General features: G+C 41.4%; 1 protein-coding gene and 2 long non-coding RNA genes across 5 annotated transcripts; 2 read left to right on the forward strand and 1 right to left on the reverse strand.

Moving 5' to 3' along the window:
- The first annotated feature begins 591 nt into the window (after nt 1-591).
- LOC102686567 (hatching enzyme 1.2-like) lies at nt 592-13,842 on the forward strand. Its single transcript, XM_069180857.1, has 17 exons — nt 592-925; nt 1,494-1,633; nt 2,028-2,095; nt 2,498-2,605; nt 3,104-3,202; nt 4,003-7,467; nt 7,846-7,947; nt 8,633-8,878; nt 9,016-9,052; nt 9,339-9,389; nt 9,958-10,113; nt 10,350-10,467; nt 11,490-11,668; nt 12,201-12,282; nt 12,748-12,875; nt 12,999-13,121; nt 13,688-13,842. The coding sequence occupies exons 8-17, from the start codon at nt 8,813-8,815 to the stop codon at nt 13,714-13,716; spliced, it is 969 nt and encodes a 322-aa protein (XP_069036958.1). The 5' UTR covers nt 592-925; nt 1,494-1,633; nt 2,028-2,095; nt 2,498-2,605; nt 3,104-3,202; nt 4,003-7,467; nt 7,846-7,947; nt 8,633-8,812; the 3' UTR covers nt 13,717-13,842.
- A 366-nt stretch (nt 13,843-14,208) lies between these two features.
- LOC138224310 (uncharacterized) lies at nt 14,209-20,384 on the forward strand. Of its 3 annotated transcripts, XR_011182761.1 has the most exons (7): nt 14,209-14,518; nt 14,817-14,889; nt 15,689-17,359; nt 17,575-18,056; nt 19,273-19,323; nt 19,479-19,529; nt 20,102-20,384. It is a non-coding gene; the product is annotated as an uncharacterized lncRNA (long non-coding RNA). The 3 variants fall into 3 exon arrangements; XR_011182763.1 differs by lacking the exons at nt 14,209-14,518; nt 14,817-14,889 and adding an exon at nt 15,020-15,119; XR_011182762.1 differs by lacking the exons at nt 14,209-14,518; nt 14,817-14,889; nt 15,689-17,359; nt 17,575-18,056 and adding an exon at nt 18,326-18,941.
- Nucleotides 15,425-16,471, reverse strand: LOC138224309 (uncharacterized). The gene is made up of 3 exons (XR_011182760.1): nt 16,383-16,471; nt 15,992-16,094; nt 15,425-15,806 (listed from the first exon to the last, which is right to left on the reverse strand). It is a non-coding gene; the product is annotated as an uncharacterized lncRNA (long non-coding RNA).
- Nucleotides 20,385-20,934: the final 550 nt, after the last annotated feature.

A 20,934-nucleotide genomic window follows, 5' to 3' on the forward strand; every position in this document is an offset into this window, starting at 1 on the left:
CTAACACAATATTTTTTAAATGGTCTTCCAGTCAGTTTTAGCCTTTACCTGCACTTATAGAGAACCTTTAAAATCCTGTTCTCTCTCAATGCTGTGGAACTATGTGTCCAAGTGGCTGCCTTGCTTTCTCACTGCATGAGGACTGACCCTGAAACAACCCCATGCTTGGACCAGGTGCAGCCAATTAGCCATTGTATTGACACCTGAGAAGAATGAGTGTGTCCTCAGCACTGGGTTCAGCGATTCCTCAAGGCAGCTTCTTTAGCAGCTTTGAAATGTAGAAATGCATCCTATTTTCTTAAATTGAGAGAGAAGAGAGAAGGAAAAACCTCTCTAGAGAGAACTCAAGCCTTCCTTGAGAGTAGGGAAGAGATGTTTTGCTCAGGAAATTGTGTAAGGCCTCTAGTTACGACAAAAACAAACGTTTGCCTTTTTCTTTGAACTTTTCAGTCAGTCCAAAATTTGAACGTTTCTTTCAGGAAACCGTAACTAATAAAATAATGGTCAAAACTGTCCTTGGTTTCTCAATAACTGGCACGAGGGGCTACTGTTTGTTTAGGAGATAATGTGTACACATGGGAATTTTTCTTTTGGAGACACTCTGGTGCTTGTTTTAAAACTTTCTCAAAACGGCACTCCCAAAGTGAGTTCACATTGTAATTTTCTATCATAAGATCCAGTTTCTGGTAAAAAATGAGGATTGCAGCAACAAGGGATTTCTGGAACCAATTGCAACAACCTTGAAACGAGAGTATAAAAGGGTTTCCTACGTCCGTTTCCAGCACCACAACGGAGACTACTCACTCTCGAAGCCATGGTGTTGCTGTACTTTGCTGCCGTTTTCAGCATAGCGGCTCTGAGCTCTGCAGCCCCTCTGCAGTGTGAGGGGACAGTGAAGCCCTTGATAATCGAGGATCCCACTGAGGTGAGCTACTGGAGTAGATGTAGAGAGACTGAGATGTTCCATCATATTAGACCTGTTGCTTGGGATTAATGGAACAAATGATGCTGTTAGCTCAAGCTTTGAACAATAATTGTGTGATATCAATTTTCAACTGGTAATTTAACAATTTTGAATGAAAGCAGAATACAGTACATTTTGATGAGCTGTAGACCTGCATGCAAACCTCAATTTAAAATTCCCTCTCTAACGCTTTGTTAAATTTTATAACATTCTTTTCTCCAATAATAGGTTTTATTTAGTGCTTTAAATCCAAATATGAAATGTATGACTTATTGTTTTATTTAGGCTGATGTTTCAGTCAATGTTTTGAAAAAAGGATAATGTCCCAACTACAGCAGAACATTAATTCACAAGTCAGGCCTCAAAGGAAATCCTATTAAATATTGACAAAAAATCACAGAGACTTGCTGGACAACTGTTAAAATAAAGTTTTACATAACATGCTTTGTAGGTCAGGGTGTAATGTAATAACTTAGAATTGACTGTCTTATACCAAGTACTATTTCTTTTTTTTTTTGCCTGCACACAGATCTTTGGAAAATGGTTTCTGCTTGCAGCAGCTACAGATTATAAGGTCTACCAGGACATGCTGAAGGACCTGCAGAGCTCCTGGATAGAGTTCTCACCTTTAACTGCCAATACAACGGTTTTGAATCAGGGTTACAAGATGTAAGTAGGTTTGCACTGTCCACTGGAAATGTTTTGTGATGACTTGCCAGAGGCACAGGCTGGGCTTTATTCATATGGCATATGGCATAGTATGTCACTCTACAACTCTAGAGTTCTGGGTTTGATTCCATTTTGGGGAGTCTGTGTAACTTATATATATATATGCCTCATGTTGGCATGGCTGTCCTGAGCGAACTCTTTTTCACCCCCCAGAGACGTGCAGGTTAGATTTGATTAGCTGTTCATAATTTCCCTCCCTATCCAGAAGGAGGGCTCAAGCAGAAGGTAGTGGGTTTTTCCAAGTACAAGCAGGACTGAGTAAAAGGCTCTAGAGGAATAAAGGTGCACAGGTGTATGCTGTTCAATCTAAACAGTTCTTATTTTCTGATTACAGGAACACGTGCATTTGGACATCTACAGTTATGAACATGATAAACAACAGTGGGGTTCTAACCTTCGAATGTATGTACTACCTGTTTGCAAATATTCTGGGGGGAGAGGAGGTATTAAGTCCTAGTTAACAGAATTACTTCTATCCCACTGCAGTTCTTAACAAACCGTACACTTCCTAAAAAATATATAAATATTCTAATAGCAGAGAAGAATGTCACAAAAACTAGGTCAGAGTGTGTGTGTATATATATAAATAAAAAGTGGTCTTCTAGAGTATGTTGCAGCTTCTCCCTCTCCTCCCAAATAAATGAATATAGTTTGTTGTAAATGTACTTGGAATACCACAGTAATCTTCTCACTTGACTCCAGGTTTCAAAATGCTTTTTTATGTCATTGTTAAAGAACAGGTTGTTCATGGGCGGCGGGGAATTTTAATGGAAAGTAAAATCCTTTGTTCTGATTTTGTTGAAGTCCTTGGCAACACCACTGGCACAGTCATGGAGACCTGCCCCGAGTGCCTGCTGCTGGACCTCACCAGCAGAGAGGGGGAGCACCTGGCTCACTCCTTCTATATCTTTGGTAAGTTCTCCCATCGTTTCATCACGGATAATGTGTTACTGTACAAAACCCTGACTAGAATAAGACGGCAGTGAAATTGTGGGAGGCCTCCTCATGTGCCCAAGTAGGCGTCAACTACCAAGAGGCAAAACCACTGTCTCACGGAAGTGCCTTTAGTGCAGGAGAAGACTAGATGGGTCAAATGGCCTCCTCTCGTCATCTGTCTGATATTTAGTTTTGCCCAGTGATCTCAGCCTGGCTTCTTTCCAGGAACTATAGGATATCGGCTCAAAGGTTGTAACTCTTTGGGTAAAGAAAAAGCAGATGTTCTCGGGTTTTAACTCCACTTCAATTTTACTTAAAACCAAAGCTGGGCATAAATGTACGCGAGCCATTATAATGCTCTTGTTATGCTCCTACAAATTACAGAGTTGCGAAATTATCTTCTGGTTACCTCTGCATAAGCTTGCTTTGTGTTAATAATATGGTTAGATATTTATAATGTGTATTTGTTTTTAGCTAGATCCCGAGAGCTTCGTTTAGAATACAGGGAAGAGTACCTGAAGCAGTTGTATTGCCTGGGACTACCTCCTCCAACTTACGTTGACCTAGACAAAGGTGAGTTTTCACTACTGGCACTACTATACACAGGGTGGCTCAGTGGTGAGTAGTGTTGCCATGCAGCACTGGGGCCCCAGGTTCGATTCCAGACCTGGGGTGTTACCTGCTTGGAGTTTGTGTGTTCTCCCCGGTTTCCTCTCGGTGCTCTGGTCTCTACCAGTTTCCTGGTAGGCTAATTGGCCTCTGGGGGAAAAATTGGCCCTACTGTATGTACAGTATGAATGCATGCATTTCTGTGTCTAACTTGCAAGGGACTGGTGTTCTGTCCATAGTGTATCCTGTTTGTTGAGATAGGCTCCAGTTCCCCTGCAACCTAGAATTGGGGAAAAAGGTCAGCAAATGAAGGTATTGACTGTTATACACTACTCGGTACTATAGTTGAGAAGTGCATACTGTATAATGGACAGAATTTGAGTTAGAGCCCTGTGTACTGTCCTTACAGGGACAACATTCCCTTGAGAATTATTTTTAATCTCTTGCAAGAGCAGGGACTGAGTCAGACCTTGGTAATGCTCTCAAACAAGGTGCTCGTGATTTGTAACCCCTACTGGACCAGAAGGCACTGAAACCCTCAGGTACCTCAATCTAAGGGGTACTAATATGGTGTACTATTCCACATCTATCATCATACAATATGTTCATTCTTACTCAGTATACAACTACAGACAGTATTTTAGTAGTATAGTGCTTCTTTCACAGCCACCTGTCTTTAGTAAGCTGTTACTCACACAGATGAATGTTGTAATTTTGTTAAATTCACTTTAACTGAAATGACCACTTTTTGTTCTCTTCCCCAGAGCTATGTCCTTACAACGAGAAAAACGCTTCATCCACGGATGTCTCAAAAACTGGACAAAGACTAACTTAAACTCTGTAAAACCTTCCTAGCTACACAAATAAACAATACAAACAGGTCTCATCTGCTAATGTTTTGTAAGTGACGGGTGATCCTTTTCGTGCCATTTAACATTTACACATACGCAAACCTGTTCTCTTAACTGCACTGTGTGAGGTCATTTCCTCTTTAAATGCTGTTGAAGCAGTGTTACCACGAGAGCTTTACCAAGACATGCCTGCTTTGTGCTACACAAAAGGAAACACTTCCCTAAACCTATTTGGAATTGAAACTTTAAGTAAAACCTGTAATTGGAGAAGAAAAGTATAAAATTGAACAAAGCATCAGAGAGGGTGTTTTAAATTGAGTCTAAGCCTACAGTATACTGCTCAATTAAAATGCCTAAAAAAATTACCAGTTGAAAATTGAATACTGCACATATTTACTGTTCAAAGCTCAAGCTCACAACATTGTTCCATTTAACTTCAGTATCTCTACATCTGCTTCAGCAGCTCACCTCAGTGGGGTCCTTGATTATCAAGGGCTTCACTGTCCCCTCACACTGCAGAGGGGCTGCAGAGCTCAGAGCCGCTATGCTGAGTGAGTAGTCTCCGTTGTGGTGCTGGAAACGGACGTAGGAAACCCTTTTAGACTCTCGTTTCAAGGTGTTGCAAGTGGTTCCAGAAATCCCTTGTTGCCGCAATCCTCATTTTTACCAGAATCTTGTGATAGAAAATTCCATTGTGAACTCGGTTGCCTTTTTTTACAGATTATTTCTGTCAGTGACAGTGTTTCCCAGTAAAGAACCAAATGCTGGTTCTATTTTGAGTTTGGGAGTGCTATTTAGAGATAAAGTTTTAAAACAAGCACCCGACTGTCTCCAAAAGAAAAAATCCCATGTGTACACATTAAGTCCTAAACAAACAGTAGCACCTCATGCCAGTTATTGTGAAACCAAGAACAGTTTTGACCATTATTTTATCAGTAACGGTTTCCTAAAAGAAATGTTCAACTTTCGGACTGATTGAAAAGTTTAAAGAAAAAGGCAAACGTTTGTTTTTGTCGTAACTAGAGGTCTTACACCATTTCCTGAGCAAAACATCTCTTCTCTACTCTCAAGGCAGGCTTGAGTTCTCTCCAGAGAAGTTTTTCTTCTCTTCTCTGTTGTCCGTTTTAGTGTCAGTCCAGGCAAACTCCAACTGGCCCAGTCAATCAATATAAATGTGAGATTGCAGGAAAGTGAAATCAATGCAGCAGCGAGGCGAGAAGTAAAGGCTGTAGAAATACAAGGGCCTCTGGGTGAGGCGACTGAGATATAAGGTGTGGAGCTCAGAAAGAGTGACTCCTCACTTCTGAAGGACAGAACTGGCTTCACGATATTGTCTGTGATACAGCTCGTGAAAGCCAGTCTAAAAAAGGATATGAGGTATCTGACTACTGATCTGAATCTGGTATTAAAAGTTTGAGGAATAAAACGTACACAATAATGTAGCAAAGCTGCGTCTGTCTTGTGATACTTGGATACTTCTATCTGGTTTCCAATTGTAGTCGTTTTCAAATGGAAACACATTCTGCATCTGATTCCATGAACGGAGTAGGCTCTCGTGTATTGGGCTTGCAGTAGAGGATTATTGGTGACAGGCACCAGAAGGATTGTGGATACTCTCGAACCTGGGACAACTGGGCAATCTGTGTGTCAACAGACCTCTCCCCTTAAAGAAACAGCTGTGACTGTGCAGATCATGCTTGTTTGGATCAGAAAATAAATTAGATGCAGAGAAAGCACAAAGGCCCATATGAGAGGCCTCGTGTCCAGAGCAGAACCAGACCAGTGCTCTACAACTGCAGCTACACAAGCTTTCTCCAGGCCAGATACAGACACGGTCTCCCGTACAACTCTATTTAAGTCTGTTTCACTCGCACACAGAACACAAGAGTCCCAGCTCTCTAGTAAGTGGGAACTGAAAGGGATGGCAGTATAAAATGCTACTTTATATTTTTGAAGGCTTTTCACATCAGTTTGAGCCTCATAATGTAACTAACCAGCCGACCAGAGGTTTAGTCCTGTGAAGGTCCTGTCCACTTCACCACAGCAGTACGTTGTAATCTGGTCTTCATGGTATTTTCTTTCATTTTGGAATGTCGTGGGAACTGCGGTAGGGTCACACCTGCTGAAGCTCTTGTTTAACTACAGTGTCACTGTTTATATTGCTAAGTGATTAGTTCAGATATGCATCAGAGGTCATCAGGAATAGAAATCAGCAGGTGTCAGGGTTCCAAGACTTAGAACTGAGAGCAGTCTGGATGATTGTGCCCTGAGCTCTGTACATGAGCAAACTGTAATTAACCAGCTACCCAACTACAGTAATCATAGCCCAGCTGGTCTTCTACACAAGAGGAACAATGGCCTCATGACCTTATCCGTCAGGTCATTGTTTCTAAACTACTTTTCAAAAATGGTCAATTTTACGATAGTGACCACAGCCCTTCACTCAGGCTGTACATTCTGCTGTATCTCAAATCTGCATCATGTGCTGTTACTGGAATGTCCTGATTACCTCAGACTGGTCACACCTGCCAAAGCTCTTTACAAATGACACTTTTAAACAGGTTCCACTGTCCTGCACTAATACAGTACAATGTGTGTGAGTTCATGTCCATCTTGTATTCTTACTGCTGCCAAGGCAATGTATTCTAATTTAGAGGTACAGCATATATTATAAGTAGATTCAAAACTCCCCCAAAAACTCTCTCACAAAGATGAAGCAGAAAAAGGGACCATTTTGTCCAGATTTACATAAATGTTTCAGAGTATTTGACTCAAATGCCTTCACTGTTTCTTCTGCACAAGGTGAAAAACATACTGTGAAAATATTGGGACAGTGAGGTAAAATTAGGCATTTTTGCTACATTGCGACATTTTAAGGAAAAAAGATTAATGTGAAGAAAAAGTACAAAATTGTAGTTCTAGGTATTATTTTGTATACATGTTAATCCATGTTAGAGCAATGTTATTTGTTGGTTTCAGTCAGGTGAGCATAATTACTGGGACAAATGGCTGTCAGCTGTTTCTAATAACTCAGGGGTTTAATATTGCATGATTTGGCAACATTTGGAAGAGCTGTGAGTATTTAGTCTTGTTTTCAAGCTTTGGAGTTTATTTTTGAATCTACCCCTTGAGTTAAGGCAGGAGATAAGAAGATAAGAGCTGTCTGTGATGAAAGAGCTAGCAAACGTGAAGATAAGAGCAAAGTAAATTCCAATTGCAGAGAGATTGGGCATTGCAAAATCAGTGATACAGAACATTTTGAAAAATAAAAACTGCTGAAGCAGTAAGCAATTAGTAAAGCCCAGATCATCCAAGGAAGATGACAGCAGTTGGTGACAGAATAATCATTTGAACTGTGAAGGCAAATAGTTCAGGGTTGTAAGTATTTTGTCTGACTATGACACTAAAAAACAAAGATTAAGTAGAAAATGGGAACATTTTGTTTTGTTATGATTTACATAAGTTTTTCACAGTATTTGACTCAAATGCTTTCACTGTTTCTTCTGCACAAGGTAAAAAACATACAGTGACAAGTAAAAATATTGGGACTGAGGTGAAATTTCACATTTTTGCTGTATACTAATGAAAACTATTTATGCAAAAATACAGTGATTTATTTCTTGATACTATTTTGCATACATGTTAATCCGTGTTAAAACAAAGTCATGTGTTGTGTTCAGTCAGGTGAGCATGAGTACTGGGACAAGTGGCTGTAATAAAAGAGCTGTGATACATAGTCTTGGTTTTTGGTTTCAGTCCTTGAAGATAATTTTTGAATCTGCCTCTTGAGTTAAGAAAAGAGAAGACAAGATGACAACTAGAGAGCTGTCCATCACAAAGAAGGTAACATGTGTGAAGGTAAGAGCCAGTTAGAACCATTGCAGTGGGTTTGGGCACCAGAAGCTCAACGATACAGAACATTTTGAAAAAGAAAAACTACTGGAGGAGTCAGCAATCAGTAAAGACCAGGTCATCCAAGGACGTTGATGAGAGAATAATCAATAGAACTGTGAAGAAAAACATTTTTTTGCTAACATGGTTTCTAGTGCAGTAACTGCTAATTGCCTTTTAATGGAGGTGTGTGGCTGTGGATATTGGTGTCTTGGGATAAAGTGCTTATGAATGTTTATGGGTAAGTCAACACAGAAAAGGATATTCAATTTTCTTGTAGCACCAACCATGTCCCTTCTTCAAGTTCTCAGACTCATACAAAGATTTCTACAAAAACATTTTTGCAGTATTATTTCAATATTTTTCTTTGAACATAGCCAGAGATGCTATTTGGCTGAATATTTACAGTAGAGGACAGAGGCAGAACAAAATAAGGCAGCCATCTTGCACTTGTGTGTTGCTATCTGTACATTAGTATGCAGATGTGTTAGTCTAAAACATTAGTTGCTTTGGAACTTTACATAGTATTGGTTAAGGATGACTTGGGTTGTGATTTTGATAGGGAAGAGCTTGCAGTCTGGACTGGCATTACAAAGTGACAAGCCTGCATTCCTGCATCTCATCAATTCACCATTCCTGTTTTTCCTACCAGGTCAGTATTCCCATTCCCAGGCACAAAAGCCAGAGGTGACGCAACTGGGGCTCTCTGGGATTATATAAGGGCTTTCACTTCTCACCCTGGGGCACTGGACACCTCCAGCTCTCACCTCCAGCCAGACTGCTGCTGAACTCTCATCCCAGCACCTTCACTGCTGCTCAGATCCTTTTAGACATGGAGCTCCTCGCCTGGATCATTGTCCTTCTCCCAGTTTTCCAGATTTCTGCCTCTCCAGTGCTGGTAGGTGGGGCTACTTGGGAATTTTAAATGTAAATCCTTCTCCAATCATGTTGAAGTATTGCTCCTGTTATTGGGATATTGGAGACTTTGTAAAAGCCATGATACTCATCTCTTATTTGTTTTGTAATGTCTTTTAGGTTACAGAGAGAGTCCAAACAGCAGAGGATAAAGGTGGTGAGTGACAATGTCTTAGAGAAAGAGGACAAATGAGAAAAAACAACAAAGACAAGTGAACTACAGGCCTGTGATGAACTAAACATACCGAACACATAACATATTAGTCTATTGCAGCTGTCCTTGCATAAGTTGGGGAACAAACACTGACAAGATCATGTCTGAGCTAAATTAACCTACAGCATTCAAGCTGATATTCTCAAGTGTATTGCACTTTACTCCAAACAATTTCTCTACACTCCACCTCTTCGGAATTAACTAATGTTTTTGTGCCCTGTTGTCTCAGGCGATGAAGTTTCTGCCATGGAAGTGATTATTAATGTCAACTCTGTGGAAAGTAAGTGTCATTCATTATTCTCAAGTGTCAGCTGGCCTCCCAGAAGGACAGGATGAAGCAAGTAGTTTTAAGAGACAGTCACTGCTTTAGAATATTGTCCACTTAAGAACGTTTTTCCCCCAAGTTGCCCAACAACTGAAGATGGAATGAAAAACTCTGTCAATGCTTTGCTAAAGTGATTTAATGGATGTATTAATTAAATGGCATTTTAGATGGTAGACTTACAGGGATATGCGACTTTAAAGCACCTCATATCAGGTACTTTTACTTACTCAGTCTGGCGGCACTTAATTGCTTAAATGTGACTTAAATGGCAAAAACTAGTGCATGTTAAAATGCTCTCATGAAGAGAAGACCACCAATATTTAAAGAGTAAAGACAAACAAATTAAAATTTAACAACTGGTTCTGATGTCTGTAGCAAATACATGGCAGTTTCAGTTGTGTAAAAATGCACATATTATATCTCATTTCTTCAACTTCAAAGGAATGGTCAAATGACAGGAAACCTCAGTCTCTAATTAAATTGAGAGAATTTAATGGACTCTTCCTTCTGTTTTTTGTTCCAGCAATGCCCTTCACATCACGCCACTCCATCAGATTTACAGATATTGCCTACTCCAACCAGAGGAGCGCTCTGATCTGTCCCAGAGGTCGACAGTGCTTCTGGCCCAAGTCCTCTGATGGAGCTGTGTACATACCATACGTCATAGACCCAGTATTCTGTGAGTACACCTTTACATATCAATTTCAAACTTTTCATTCAGACAAGGTACAGTCCAGTCTTACACAGTACCACATCTCCTTTGAGGAATTTAAATCCCATTTCCAAATAGCTTTGTGCCCTTGTGTTAGTTATGAATCTGAAATGACTATACACAGTGATACATTAGCATAATCAGTCTTATGATTCTTTCAAGGAAAAATGACCAGGACTTATTTTTCCCCTTTTATTCCACAGCTGTTCCTCAAAGAGTACAGATCAATCAAGCCCTGTCTGCGATCTCCACTGTCACCTGTATCGTCTTCACTCCCCGATCCAGAGAGAGAGATTACTTAAACTTCCGCTCCCTCGATGGGTGAGTTCAACATTATACAGAATCCTTTAGTCAAATTCACAGCAGAGCAGAGAAGGTGGCTCTGAGGTTGGAACTCCAAAATTTACTGAAGATGTTTTTTTATAAAACATTTGCCCATCCTATTTAAACAGGAAAAGCTCCCTACAAGTGGGAAAATGCATATAACCACTCTCTTCATTAAGACTTCAATTTCAGGCATTGTAATAGCAAAGTTCTTTGTTGTTCATAGACAAGCAATCACCTAAACCTCTAAGTGAAGAAATAATACTTTTACGCCAATGTTTATAGATGCACGGCATGAAAATTTTAAATTGTTTAAATTTTATTTCAGATTTTGCATTGCTTTTTTATGCAGCTATTTGTTTTTAAGCTAAATGTTGATTCTGGCTGGTCTGCGTTTTGTAATACAAATCTTGAGCGGTAGCAAGGGATAAATGTTAACACCTGGAAAAGACTTCCATAGTAAATGGAAGACTTCTACGGTAAATGTAGTGTATCGGTCAATATAGTGTTTAATGATTGATGCACAGGTGTCGAGTTCTTGAATTTTGGATGATTCTGATCAATGTGAATTAAATTTTTTTGACAAGCTTGGTTTCTTCTCCCCAAAACTAAAGGCATTGATAAAACTGGTGATGCTCATAACATACAGTAACCTGTATAAGACTTTGAAGGTTTTGCACTGCAGAGTATATTGAACAAAAAACATTATAATATAAAAGCTTAACTCCTGTCCTGAGACCACAGAACCCCAATCAGTGGTGTAAAATGTTGTCTTTTAGAAGTGCAAGGATACAAAAGTTCAGAGCTTTTTTTTGGGGGGGGGGGGCAGTTTCTAAGAAGTCACTTAATAAATATGTTTTTCTGGTACGTTACTGTCAAATGAGATCTGCTGCTATTTTGTGTCACTGCTGTGGGACCAGTGATCTAACAGAGGATCCAGATGAGCACAGGAGCGTACATTGTCTTTTCATGTTGCAAAACACTGATTTCTGGTCTGCTGTGTGTCTTTGGCTTGGAAGCTGTTGGTCTTCCCTTGGACGCACAGGAGGGCAACAGGACATCTCACTGTCCAGGACTGGCTGCGTGCAGAAAAACATCATCAGCCATGAGATGATGCATGCCCTGGGCTTCATCCATGAGCACAACCGGGGCGACAGAGACCGCTACATCAAGGTCCTGTGGGATAACATCACGCCAGGTGTGGAGCACTTACTGTCAGGGGTCGGTTACTCAGGAAGATAATTAAAAAGCTAATTTGTGCATAAAAGATGCAATAGGTCCAATTTTTCTTAAGGACATTTAGCTAGCTGTATCAGAATTTCCTTAAGAAAAACATGTTTTGACGTGTTTTTAACACAGTAAGAGCAGCACTACGAAGGCTGGACCTACTGTAGATTATATTGGTCTGGTATTGGATTGGAAGTTTTCTTTTGATCTCCTTTGGGATTTTTATATGAACCTCTTTATCTTAAGGTTTTTGCAGACGCCTCCCTACAAGGTTCCTGTTTTCCTGAGTAGGAAAACTGAGAAAATGTCTGTTGGCAACATAATCTTGACTAGTGAGGATGAAGACAAAGCTGTGTCTTGAAACAGAGGAGCAACATTCGTATCTGCTGTCCTTTGACCAGTTTTCTCTTTGGTGCTGGGGAGCCTTTAAACCAAATAAAACCTGACCCATTGAGAGGCTGTAACTTACTGCAAACTAAATTAAATGTTTTCTGTTCCGCAAGGTTTTGAAAGTGACTTTGTTAAGAGAGTCACCAATAACCTGGGCACTCCTTATGACTATGACTCAATTCTGCATTACAAATCGTAAGTGAAATATTCAGTATCTTCTCTTTGGGAAATGAGATGAAGGAATCTCACATGTTAAACAGAACTTTCTTCTTGTTGAAGAAAACAGGCAGTGTAAAAGCTGAATGTGATCAATGATGAAATGTCTTTACAACATCTGTCATCTTCACCAGGAGCCCTTACTGATCTTGCATTAGTTCTATAGGGAGAGGTTTTCTTGACTGTTATGTGTTTAGATCTTATGATCCTTTTTTGAAAGGAGAAGAGCATATTCTCTTCCTCATTGTAATAGTAAGCACTTTACATGTACACAGTCTCTAAAAAAGAATCTCAACTGATTTGAATATTCTCATCTTTTGGGTATTTCTCAGAAAGGAAAACATGGTTCCACTTGTTCCACTACCGTTACATTGAGCTGTTTACAATCTGAAACATTGATCCATGATAAAGCCGAAAACCTCATAAAGACTTTTTTCATTTCAGGGGATTTTTTGCTAAACACAGTGGTTTGAAAACACTGGTACCCATTCCGGACAGCAACAGGAAAATAGGTCAGAGCAGCTGGCTGACCAAAACGGATATCCTGAAGATCAACAGACTTTATGAGTGTAGTAAGTCTCTTTTCAGACTCCATTCACTGGTTTCCCTTCCTTTCACATACCAGTTCCTGAACCAGGGCTTCAGGATTTGTCTCCTTCAAGGCTTAATCTCTTCCTTTAACCCCATTTCATCAGAAGGAGAATCTAAGAGCAGGGCTTCCACCCAAACCCCTACAACCAAGACAACTGGAACAACCAGAAGAGCCACTCGTCCTGTTGTTGGCCCCACCATTGAGCCCAACACCCCCACAGGAACAGGTAGATCTGCTTCTTCTGAATGCTTGGCAGTAGAACGCACAGCCCGCTTTCTAATACTCAGTTACACTAGTCACCTTTTTGACATTGAAACAGATTTCATTATTCCCAAAATCCATATATTTCTTTACCACTTTAGAGTGAAGTTATCAGGGATCTGTGACACAAGGTGCATAACAGTTAGAAATAGAATCAGTGGACTGGTAGACAACCGTGTGAACTAGACAATAGGCTTGCTGGGAGCCTTTCAGGATGCAGGAACAGTGTTTCTCCTGCAGTAGACTTGAAGCTTCTTAAAGGCACAGTGGACTCAGCACATGGCAAATGTCCATCAGCTTGACAGTGGGCATTTCTGAGGGTTGCCCACTACTGGCTCAGGGGTCAGGGGGTAGAGCTCTGAGGGATCTTCACTCTATAGAAAATGATATTGTGACAAAACAGTTGTGTACTAATCCATACAGTTCTGTCATCTTCATGATTTGTATCTTTCATTGTCAATTCAGTTTGAAACCCAATGGCTTTGACTGAGAAATTCCAGGTTTTTCATTCACTCTTGTTCCCCTTTCCAGGTCAGCCTGGGGAAATGAACAGAAAATGACCTGCTCTCTAATGAAGAGGACCCTGCTCCACACTCAGCTTCCGGACACAAGGCAGCACACACCGCCAAGAACTAAAGATATTTGTAGGGTGTAAATATTCCTTGTTGTGAAATAAACATTAACCGTGCACAAATCAAGTATCTTTCATTGTTCTGTACCTTCACATCCTCACACTAGAACCCCACAGGGATTCAGGTGCACTGAAGTACTAACATTGTCATTATATTGCAGAGTGTGAATATCTTACAGTATAAATTGCGATGCTCATTTTACATCAGGCTTGTTATTTCAGTTCAGTCTTATAATTGAAGGTTTTACTTTTACCCTAAAACTAAACCATTATAATTCTTAATATAAGTAAATTGTTAGGGGGGAATAATCTAATGGTGAAATATGGAGCTGGATAATTTCGATGGAGTGTCGGTACGGCAGGTGCCGAAGGGGGTGGAGCTCATCCTCTTGAGGCAGTTCCTTCAGCGGCAGAGGGGAAAGAGCCGACAGCATCTACAGTACAGTAAGTGTAGTGTACCTGGCTGTATAAATCTCTGTGAAACATTGTTTAATCGTGTGGAGTCATATGCAACGATTTTTCGGCTTTAGCAGGCGGTTGCGGGCTAGTTAATACGGTACAATCTGGATCTCATCTCCACCTCTGAGCTCAGCTGCAACGAGAAACGTGCGGAATGAAGCTGGAGCCCAGCTGAACTTGTGCTCAGTGCGGCGCTGAGCGCTCAGCATCGCTGTTGTTCTGATTAGCACGAACTGCAGCTCTGAATCAGAACATTTCAACTCATCCCAGCAGTAAGTTGATATGTAGACCGTGATTACTTTGTTTCGTGTTAGTATACAACTGAAGAGAGGCATTTGATAAAAAAAATACCAGATAGGGGTACGTATTGACCAACGATAATAGCAAATAGGCACGAAGCTGTAGGTTGGCGTTTGAACTTGTGCCCTATAATAGAAGCATTTATTTCTTGGGATAAATGATATGAATTCATAGGGAGAGCCTTCTGACTAGCAAGCGAGCAGATCGCCGTTTTGATTTTATAAGTAACATTTGTGTGCAATGATGGAAATGTACGTGTTGTAATTTCAGGGGCTACATTTGTTGCACCTCCTTTAAGAGTCAGTGTTTGTGGACGTGCTCCGTTAGAGGCACCGCGTTACAGGTATGTTAAGCGATGACTGACAGGGGCATGTACTACAGTTTCCTTACAGCCTAATGGCGCTCACTGAAGTTGCTCCCTCTTCAAACCCATTGTATTCGTTTGTGCGGTTGTGTTGCTCAGATTTCCCGAGCTGTATCGCTTTATTTCTGCGGAAGAATCCCACCGCCAACGGCGCAGGAGAACTAAACCGCTGTGACTCGTTATTGCTCCATTGCAACAAAAACGTTACGGTAAGGAGCTCCCGTCGGTAATAAGACGACAACTTAACCTACTACTCCCAGGTAACTAGTGGGTGACTTGTGTAACTTAACGCATTTGACATTTTTGCAGAACGAAATCTGGTGATGCCTATTCTGGTCTTGCAATAATAGACCAGCATACCTGTACATGCATCCCCAACTTTCCCCTCATTAAATGGGGGAACGTTTTCCTTCACATGGCATTGTTGCCCAAGAAATCCTACTCCCCAAGGCATGGTTATCAATGACTGTCCTTCCACTGAACCACATCCACCCCAACAGATCATAGAAATTAATTACATCCAGTGACACCTTGACTTTATTGCTCAGACAATAGTTACAGAATCATAACAGGTCAGAGGATCACCATACACACCACATCTTTGTCCCACATTACTGGAGCATGTCCCATTCCTGTTGGAGAGCTTCAGCCACCCATCTCTCTTCTTCCCCATGTGATCAACAGGGCTCCTTTTTCAGCCAAGGTTACATGAAGTCCTGAGTTTGCTGGTCATTGTAGTATGGTCTCAGAATAACAGTTCAATAATATTCCCCCTCAGGCCACTCCGACTCCTTCTCCAAGCTTGGAGAGCATGAGCTGTTTAACCTTACCCAGATCACGAGCCGCCTTGGGAAGTCCTCCATATCTTCCCACTGACTCGTCCAGGTAAGGTACTGCTGCAAGAAAGCAATAAGACTAGATTGTTACCGATTTTTATCCAGAGTACCATCCAATTTCAACAGCTGAGGCAAGTACAGCAGTGCCCCAACTGGGCTCTCTCGTCACTGGCTATGCAGCAGGATAAAGCTGGGTTTGTGTCCTAAAGTCAAACACACTGGGCTCTTCCTGGTATACAGTTTACCTCAAGAGCTGAAAGACAGTCCTTTGGAATGGGATGTTTGTGGAATCTCACTTTGCCACAACAGCATGCTGTCAAGATGGGATGGGATTTCCGGGCATCCTGCCTTTAAAGACAGATCAATTAACTTTAATTGTACAGAGGATTTCATAGTCCTGTGCTTAAGGACATACTGCCTCCAGAGGGAGTAAAGAGCAGCCAGCTAACCCCTCATCTAGAGCACGTCAAGCAATGAGGAAAGACTGCACTTGACACAGGAAATACCCTGAACATGTCCTACCTTCAGCATCAACTAGGAATTCCACAGTGGCAGTTCACTCAACTTCAACTCACCCATGAGCTGGCTCAAACATCCTTTTCATACACCATCTCACATGTGGACAGCATTACTTACTGCATTTCCAAGCCACAGCTCAGCTTGTCAAGTCCCACAGAGGATCAACTAACTGGCTTCAGGAACAGTGGGCTGGTTGAGTTTTCCAAGCCACTAACATTTCACTCTTCTCACCAAACAGCTCCCAGTATTCTAGAAACAGGAATATTGGCAACACAGCTCACAATGAAAAGTCTCATGTTCCTCTTCCAATGAAGACACAATGTAGAAGTGTTTCTCCCAGGCTTCACTTTTATAAGCCTCTTTGTTAATTACGGGGGTTTGGCTAAATCCATGAGAACCAATCCCAAAAGCCCTAAAATCCTCATGTGGATGGCCAGGTGTGTCCAGCTCGATAGTGCACACCTGCTTCCAGATCCCTGCCTGCTCAGAAGCCATCTTGGCTCAGAAACACCACAGCCTGGGCTTGAGCCAAAATGGAAGGTGCCTACAGAAGCCTTCAAGGACACTATGACATTGCTTTAATACATTTTCCCTGAACATTCAGTGTGTTCTTTTTAAACCCTTCAGCACAGCACACCTCAATCTATTTCAGAAATAGATTAAGAGAGAAAGAGAATAATTTGATTATGGTTTATACAGTTTTTACCTTTATACATATACAGATTTGCGATTTATAACCCTTACACATTCGTTTCAGTGCCCAATATTATTTCTCTTCCTATGTCAGAACACTTGTTGATGCCTGCTATGATTGGAATGGTGCTCTCAGTCGATGTATCGCAAAGGAGAAAGTCAGTGTCCCAGACCCATTATAAAAACATGCTTTGCTAATAGAGTTCTCTGTATTTAAAACAATAACAATGTTTCATGAGAATGTTGTCATTTTAGTTAACTGAGGAGATTGAGGCATTACTTTGAGAGACAGAATTCCTTCCAGTATTTTAGATGCCCTGTACTAGCTGATGTTTTATTAACTGATTTTTCATGTTGAACAGCCTCCTTCTGTTTTCACGGAGAACTGGACTGGTGCTTTGGTAAGTCCACATTTAAACAAACTAGCAGGGTGACTTTTTTCAATCATGACCTGAGCCTGAAATAACATTTTATTTGTTTCTGCTTAGGGTCTCCTCATGTACTCAGACAACCCCATATATGAGTTTCTCATTTTACTCTCATGATTTCTGTAAACCTCTTTTTAGCCCTATAAATGTGGCGTCACCACTGTTTCCTCCTGGTCCTCCCTTCCTAGGCACCTGGAAACCCAGGGGTTTGGCTGGTCATGTGAGGTGTGACGACGTGAGGAGCCTAAGGCATGGTCTCAGAGCAGACCGGAGAGGACCGAGAGTCCAGGGGCTGGAGGTCCAGACATGTCCTCCACATGTCCAGGGTCTCCAGATGAGTGGGCTGTGATCATCACCACTCTTGGGGGAGAGTGTGTGTAAAGAAAGAAAAACTGGGAAGACCCTTCCCCAGCAGGCTGTGAGGGGTGTCTGGAGAGTCAGTTCTGCCTGTTGGTGTCCATAGTGGCAGCCACTACCCTCATGGCCTCACACACCTCTTTGCAATCAGCCAGCTTTCCTTGACTGAGTTCTTCCTCCCTGCTGCTTTCACCAGCTCCCAGAGTCTGCGCCTGAGCTCTCGCAGTACTTGGGAGTCTTGTCCTGGACACCATTTGGCTCTGGCACTGATCCTGCTCTAGACCTGCTTAGGAAATGGTTCATCTCCCACCAGGTAGGCTCCGACTCTTCAAAAGCACTGGTGGGGTTACTCTGAGGCTGAGAATTTTGAGTTTATTGGAATATAACATGTACCTCAGTACAGTGCACTAGTGTTATGCTAATGAGTCAAGTAGTTGCTGCAGTTAACCAGTTAAAAAAATTGCATGTAAAGTAGTATTTACAACTTTGACATGACCCAAGGGAAACGTGAAAGGATGTCATGGGGAACTGTATTTAAAAGTACTTTACACAAAGAGTTGTGGGAGAATGGTACAGGCGATCCAGACATTTTTTTTAAATCAACATACTGTTTTCTTTCGAGCAATGGCTGCATGAGATTATCCAATCAAACTGATATCAGTAACCAAAAGGGCTACATGGATCAAATACTGTCCTCTTATTTGAACTTTCTCATGTTCCTGTAACTTATTACATGGACACATCAGCTGCATGACTAATAAGAAGTAGAAAGGTGGTAAATTGAGTGCATGATAAATGTTTACACATGTAAAATCTGACATCTTGGTGCAGAGTTTAGACCAGGTTATAGCACAGTGAGTGTCCTAGACCCCACAGCTCGCCTGCGTGTTTCTAAATCCTTTCATTCACATTCCTGTGGCTCTCAAACACTAATAGGGATTTCATGCACTAACTGTGATTACTCAGATGGCCATGGGGAAAAAGGATATTGAAACTTGTAACTCATGGGGGCTTCTGTAAACAAGGTCGATATCTTTAATAAGTTTTCACGTGGAGCCAAGAAAAAAGCTGCTTGCAACGTCAGACTGTGGCCACGCCCACTCGAATGACATCTCTCGCAGGCCACGCCCCGCGCACCTGTGCGCCAGGTTCTGCTGGAGAGAGCGGAGCTGAGTGCGTTTGTTCCGCGTCTTTTATGGTTTATTTATTTTTTATTTTTCCTAAGTTTGAATGTAGATCAAGTTTAACTCATGTAATTATGTAGTTTAAACATCACAGAAAAAGGGTTAAAACAAGTATTTACGTTGGGAACTAAATAGCATTTTTAATTTAAGTCTTTGTTCACAAAATCAAGGGTGTGCATGTTTCCAAACCGAAATAGGTTACTTAGATTTGTAGTTTTTTTTCGTTACTTTCCAGAGCATTTTGTGCGTTTGTGCTCTTATATTTGTGGTAAAAAAAGCTTGCAACAAATACTTATTACTTTAAATGGTTTTTAAATTCAAAATTCTGCATTTTTGTGTTTTCAGTTTACTGTCTTTGGGAAGGACATGCTTGGCTTAGCTGCTGTAATTATCCAAGTAAGTATAAACATTTTATTCATTTCTTTACAAGTATCTCATTAAAATATATTTTGCGCCATCTGCCCTGGTTAAAACGCTGTTTGCTGCTAAGAAACCTTGGTTTAAATTATCTTTAAATAATCGTCTAAATACTTGTGTTCTTATGTTTTCAGTTTGGTGTCTGCGGGCAGGACATGCTTGGCTCAGCTACTGGAATTACCGATGTAAGTATAAACCTTTTTATTCGTTTACAGGTATCATTTTGAAGTATCTCCCGAGAATTGTTGTTGGAAATGTGATGCACCTTGTCAAAAAAAAGACTCAAACTAGGAGATACTTGATTTCTCCCCGGCAGAAATGGTTTTGACCCGACAACATTGTAGGCCTGCTGTTTATAGAAACCGTTTTCTGCTAAACTAAACGATAAATTTCGTTTTTTTATGCGTCTAATAGAATATTCAGAAACCGTTTAGGCTTTCGAATTGCATCACAAAACGACGGAGCCTATAACGATATGGATGAATAGTTTGTGTTAACTAAATTGTTTCAGAAAAAGAATGCGAGTCTGCAATCGACACCCCGTAGCTGTATTGTGCTTTGGGTATTCACACTTGACATGTAACTGCTTCAATACCCTCTTTGAACAGGAGCATTTTCAGTTACACCAGACTAAGCGCTTTATTCTTGTAAATGTTCTGAACGTGTCCGTTCAATACAGAAGCTCGGTCTAACTAGCTGGGATCATTTCGAGATTGTTTGTAACCGAAAGTTAATACTGATTTTTGTTTTATTGCAGGAAATGCAACGAAGTTCCAGTCTTCATTCCGGTCGCTGCCTCGACTGATAACTCGGAGAAACAGTAACGTGCTGTGTGTTTCTGTATCTTAACTTGTAGTTGTTTGCAAATGTTTTCTTACTCTGTTGACTTGTATCAGTATTTTGCGTTAATGTAGCCGTGCTTTGACACTTTGTAATTGAAATGCATGTTCATTTTCACTTTGAAGCCTGTGCATCCGACGTATTGTAATGCTTTGTTTTGTATGCTATTTTCGCTCAATAAATTGTTGATTGAACCTTGATTTTGTTCTTTGATTTCTTGTGCAGAGTTCTGTACTCCCTTGGCCCTGAAAACCCCCGGTGTTGGTGAGTTTTTTGGCGGAGAGATTTTGCTTACAGTTTGTGGCCGCAAGGGGACCCCCTATCGCTTTTTGACTTAAAAAGGTCAAAGGCTACCCCCTTTTTAAGCGTGTCCAGATTTTCCCGCCAAAAAACTTAGTATCTGGGGTTTCTCTCGGGGTCTGGTAGCAATCAAGCCGAGCCTCGCCCACCCCCCCTCATTGGAGAGGGGTAGGCGGGGGCTGGCTGATTGACCGCAGCTCTAGCCAGGCCCACTCGCTCCCGGCAGGAGAGGATGGCAGGTTGGTGGTGGCTTTGGTCCCTGCAGAGAGGCAGGTCTCCTGGGGTTGTGGACTTAGAAATCTGTCAGTTGCAACTGTGACTGATAGGCTGAGTCCGCCCTGGGTGCCTCCTCTCTCTCGGGCCGAGGCCATCTCCAGCCTGCCTTCCCCTCCTGCTGGGAGTGAGGGGGCTTGGCTAGAGCTATCCTCCCTTCTCCTCCCCCCAGGGCTA

The sequence above is a fragment of the Lepisosteus oculatus genome, chromosome 19 (genome assembly GCF_040954835.1).
Source record: "Lepisosteus oculatus isolate fLepOcu1 chromosome 19, fLepOcu1.hap2, whole genome shotgun sequence".
Taxonomy (NCBI): domain Eukaryota; kingdom Metazoa; phylum Chordata; class Actinopteri; order Semionotiformes; family Lepisosteidae; genus Lepisosteus; species Lepisosteus oculatus.

What these genes read in the sequence shown, in the direction of transcription:
- LOC102686567 (XM_069180857.1), top strand. Translation starts at nt 8,813, where the DNA reads ATGGAGCTCCTCGCCTGGATCATTGTCCTTCTCCCAGTTTTCCAGATT. An exon ending in TCAATTCTGCATTACAAATC is followed by an intron (nt 12,283 to 12,747) that starts GTAAGTGAAATA and finishes TTTTCATTTCAG; the next exon opens with GGGATTTTTTGCTAAACACA. An exon ending in CAACAGACTTTATGAGTGTA is followed by an intron (nt 12,876 to 12,998) that starts GTAAGTCTCTTT and finishes CCATTTCATCAG; the next exon opens with AAGGAGAATCTAAGAGCAGG.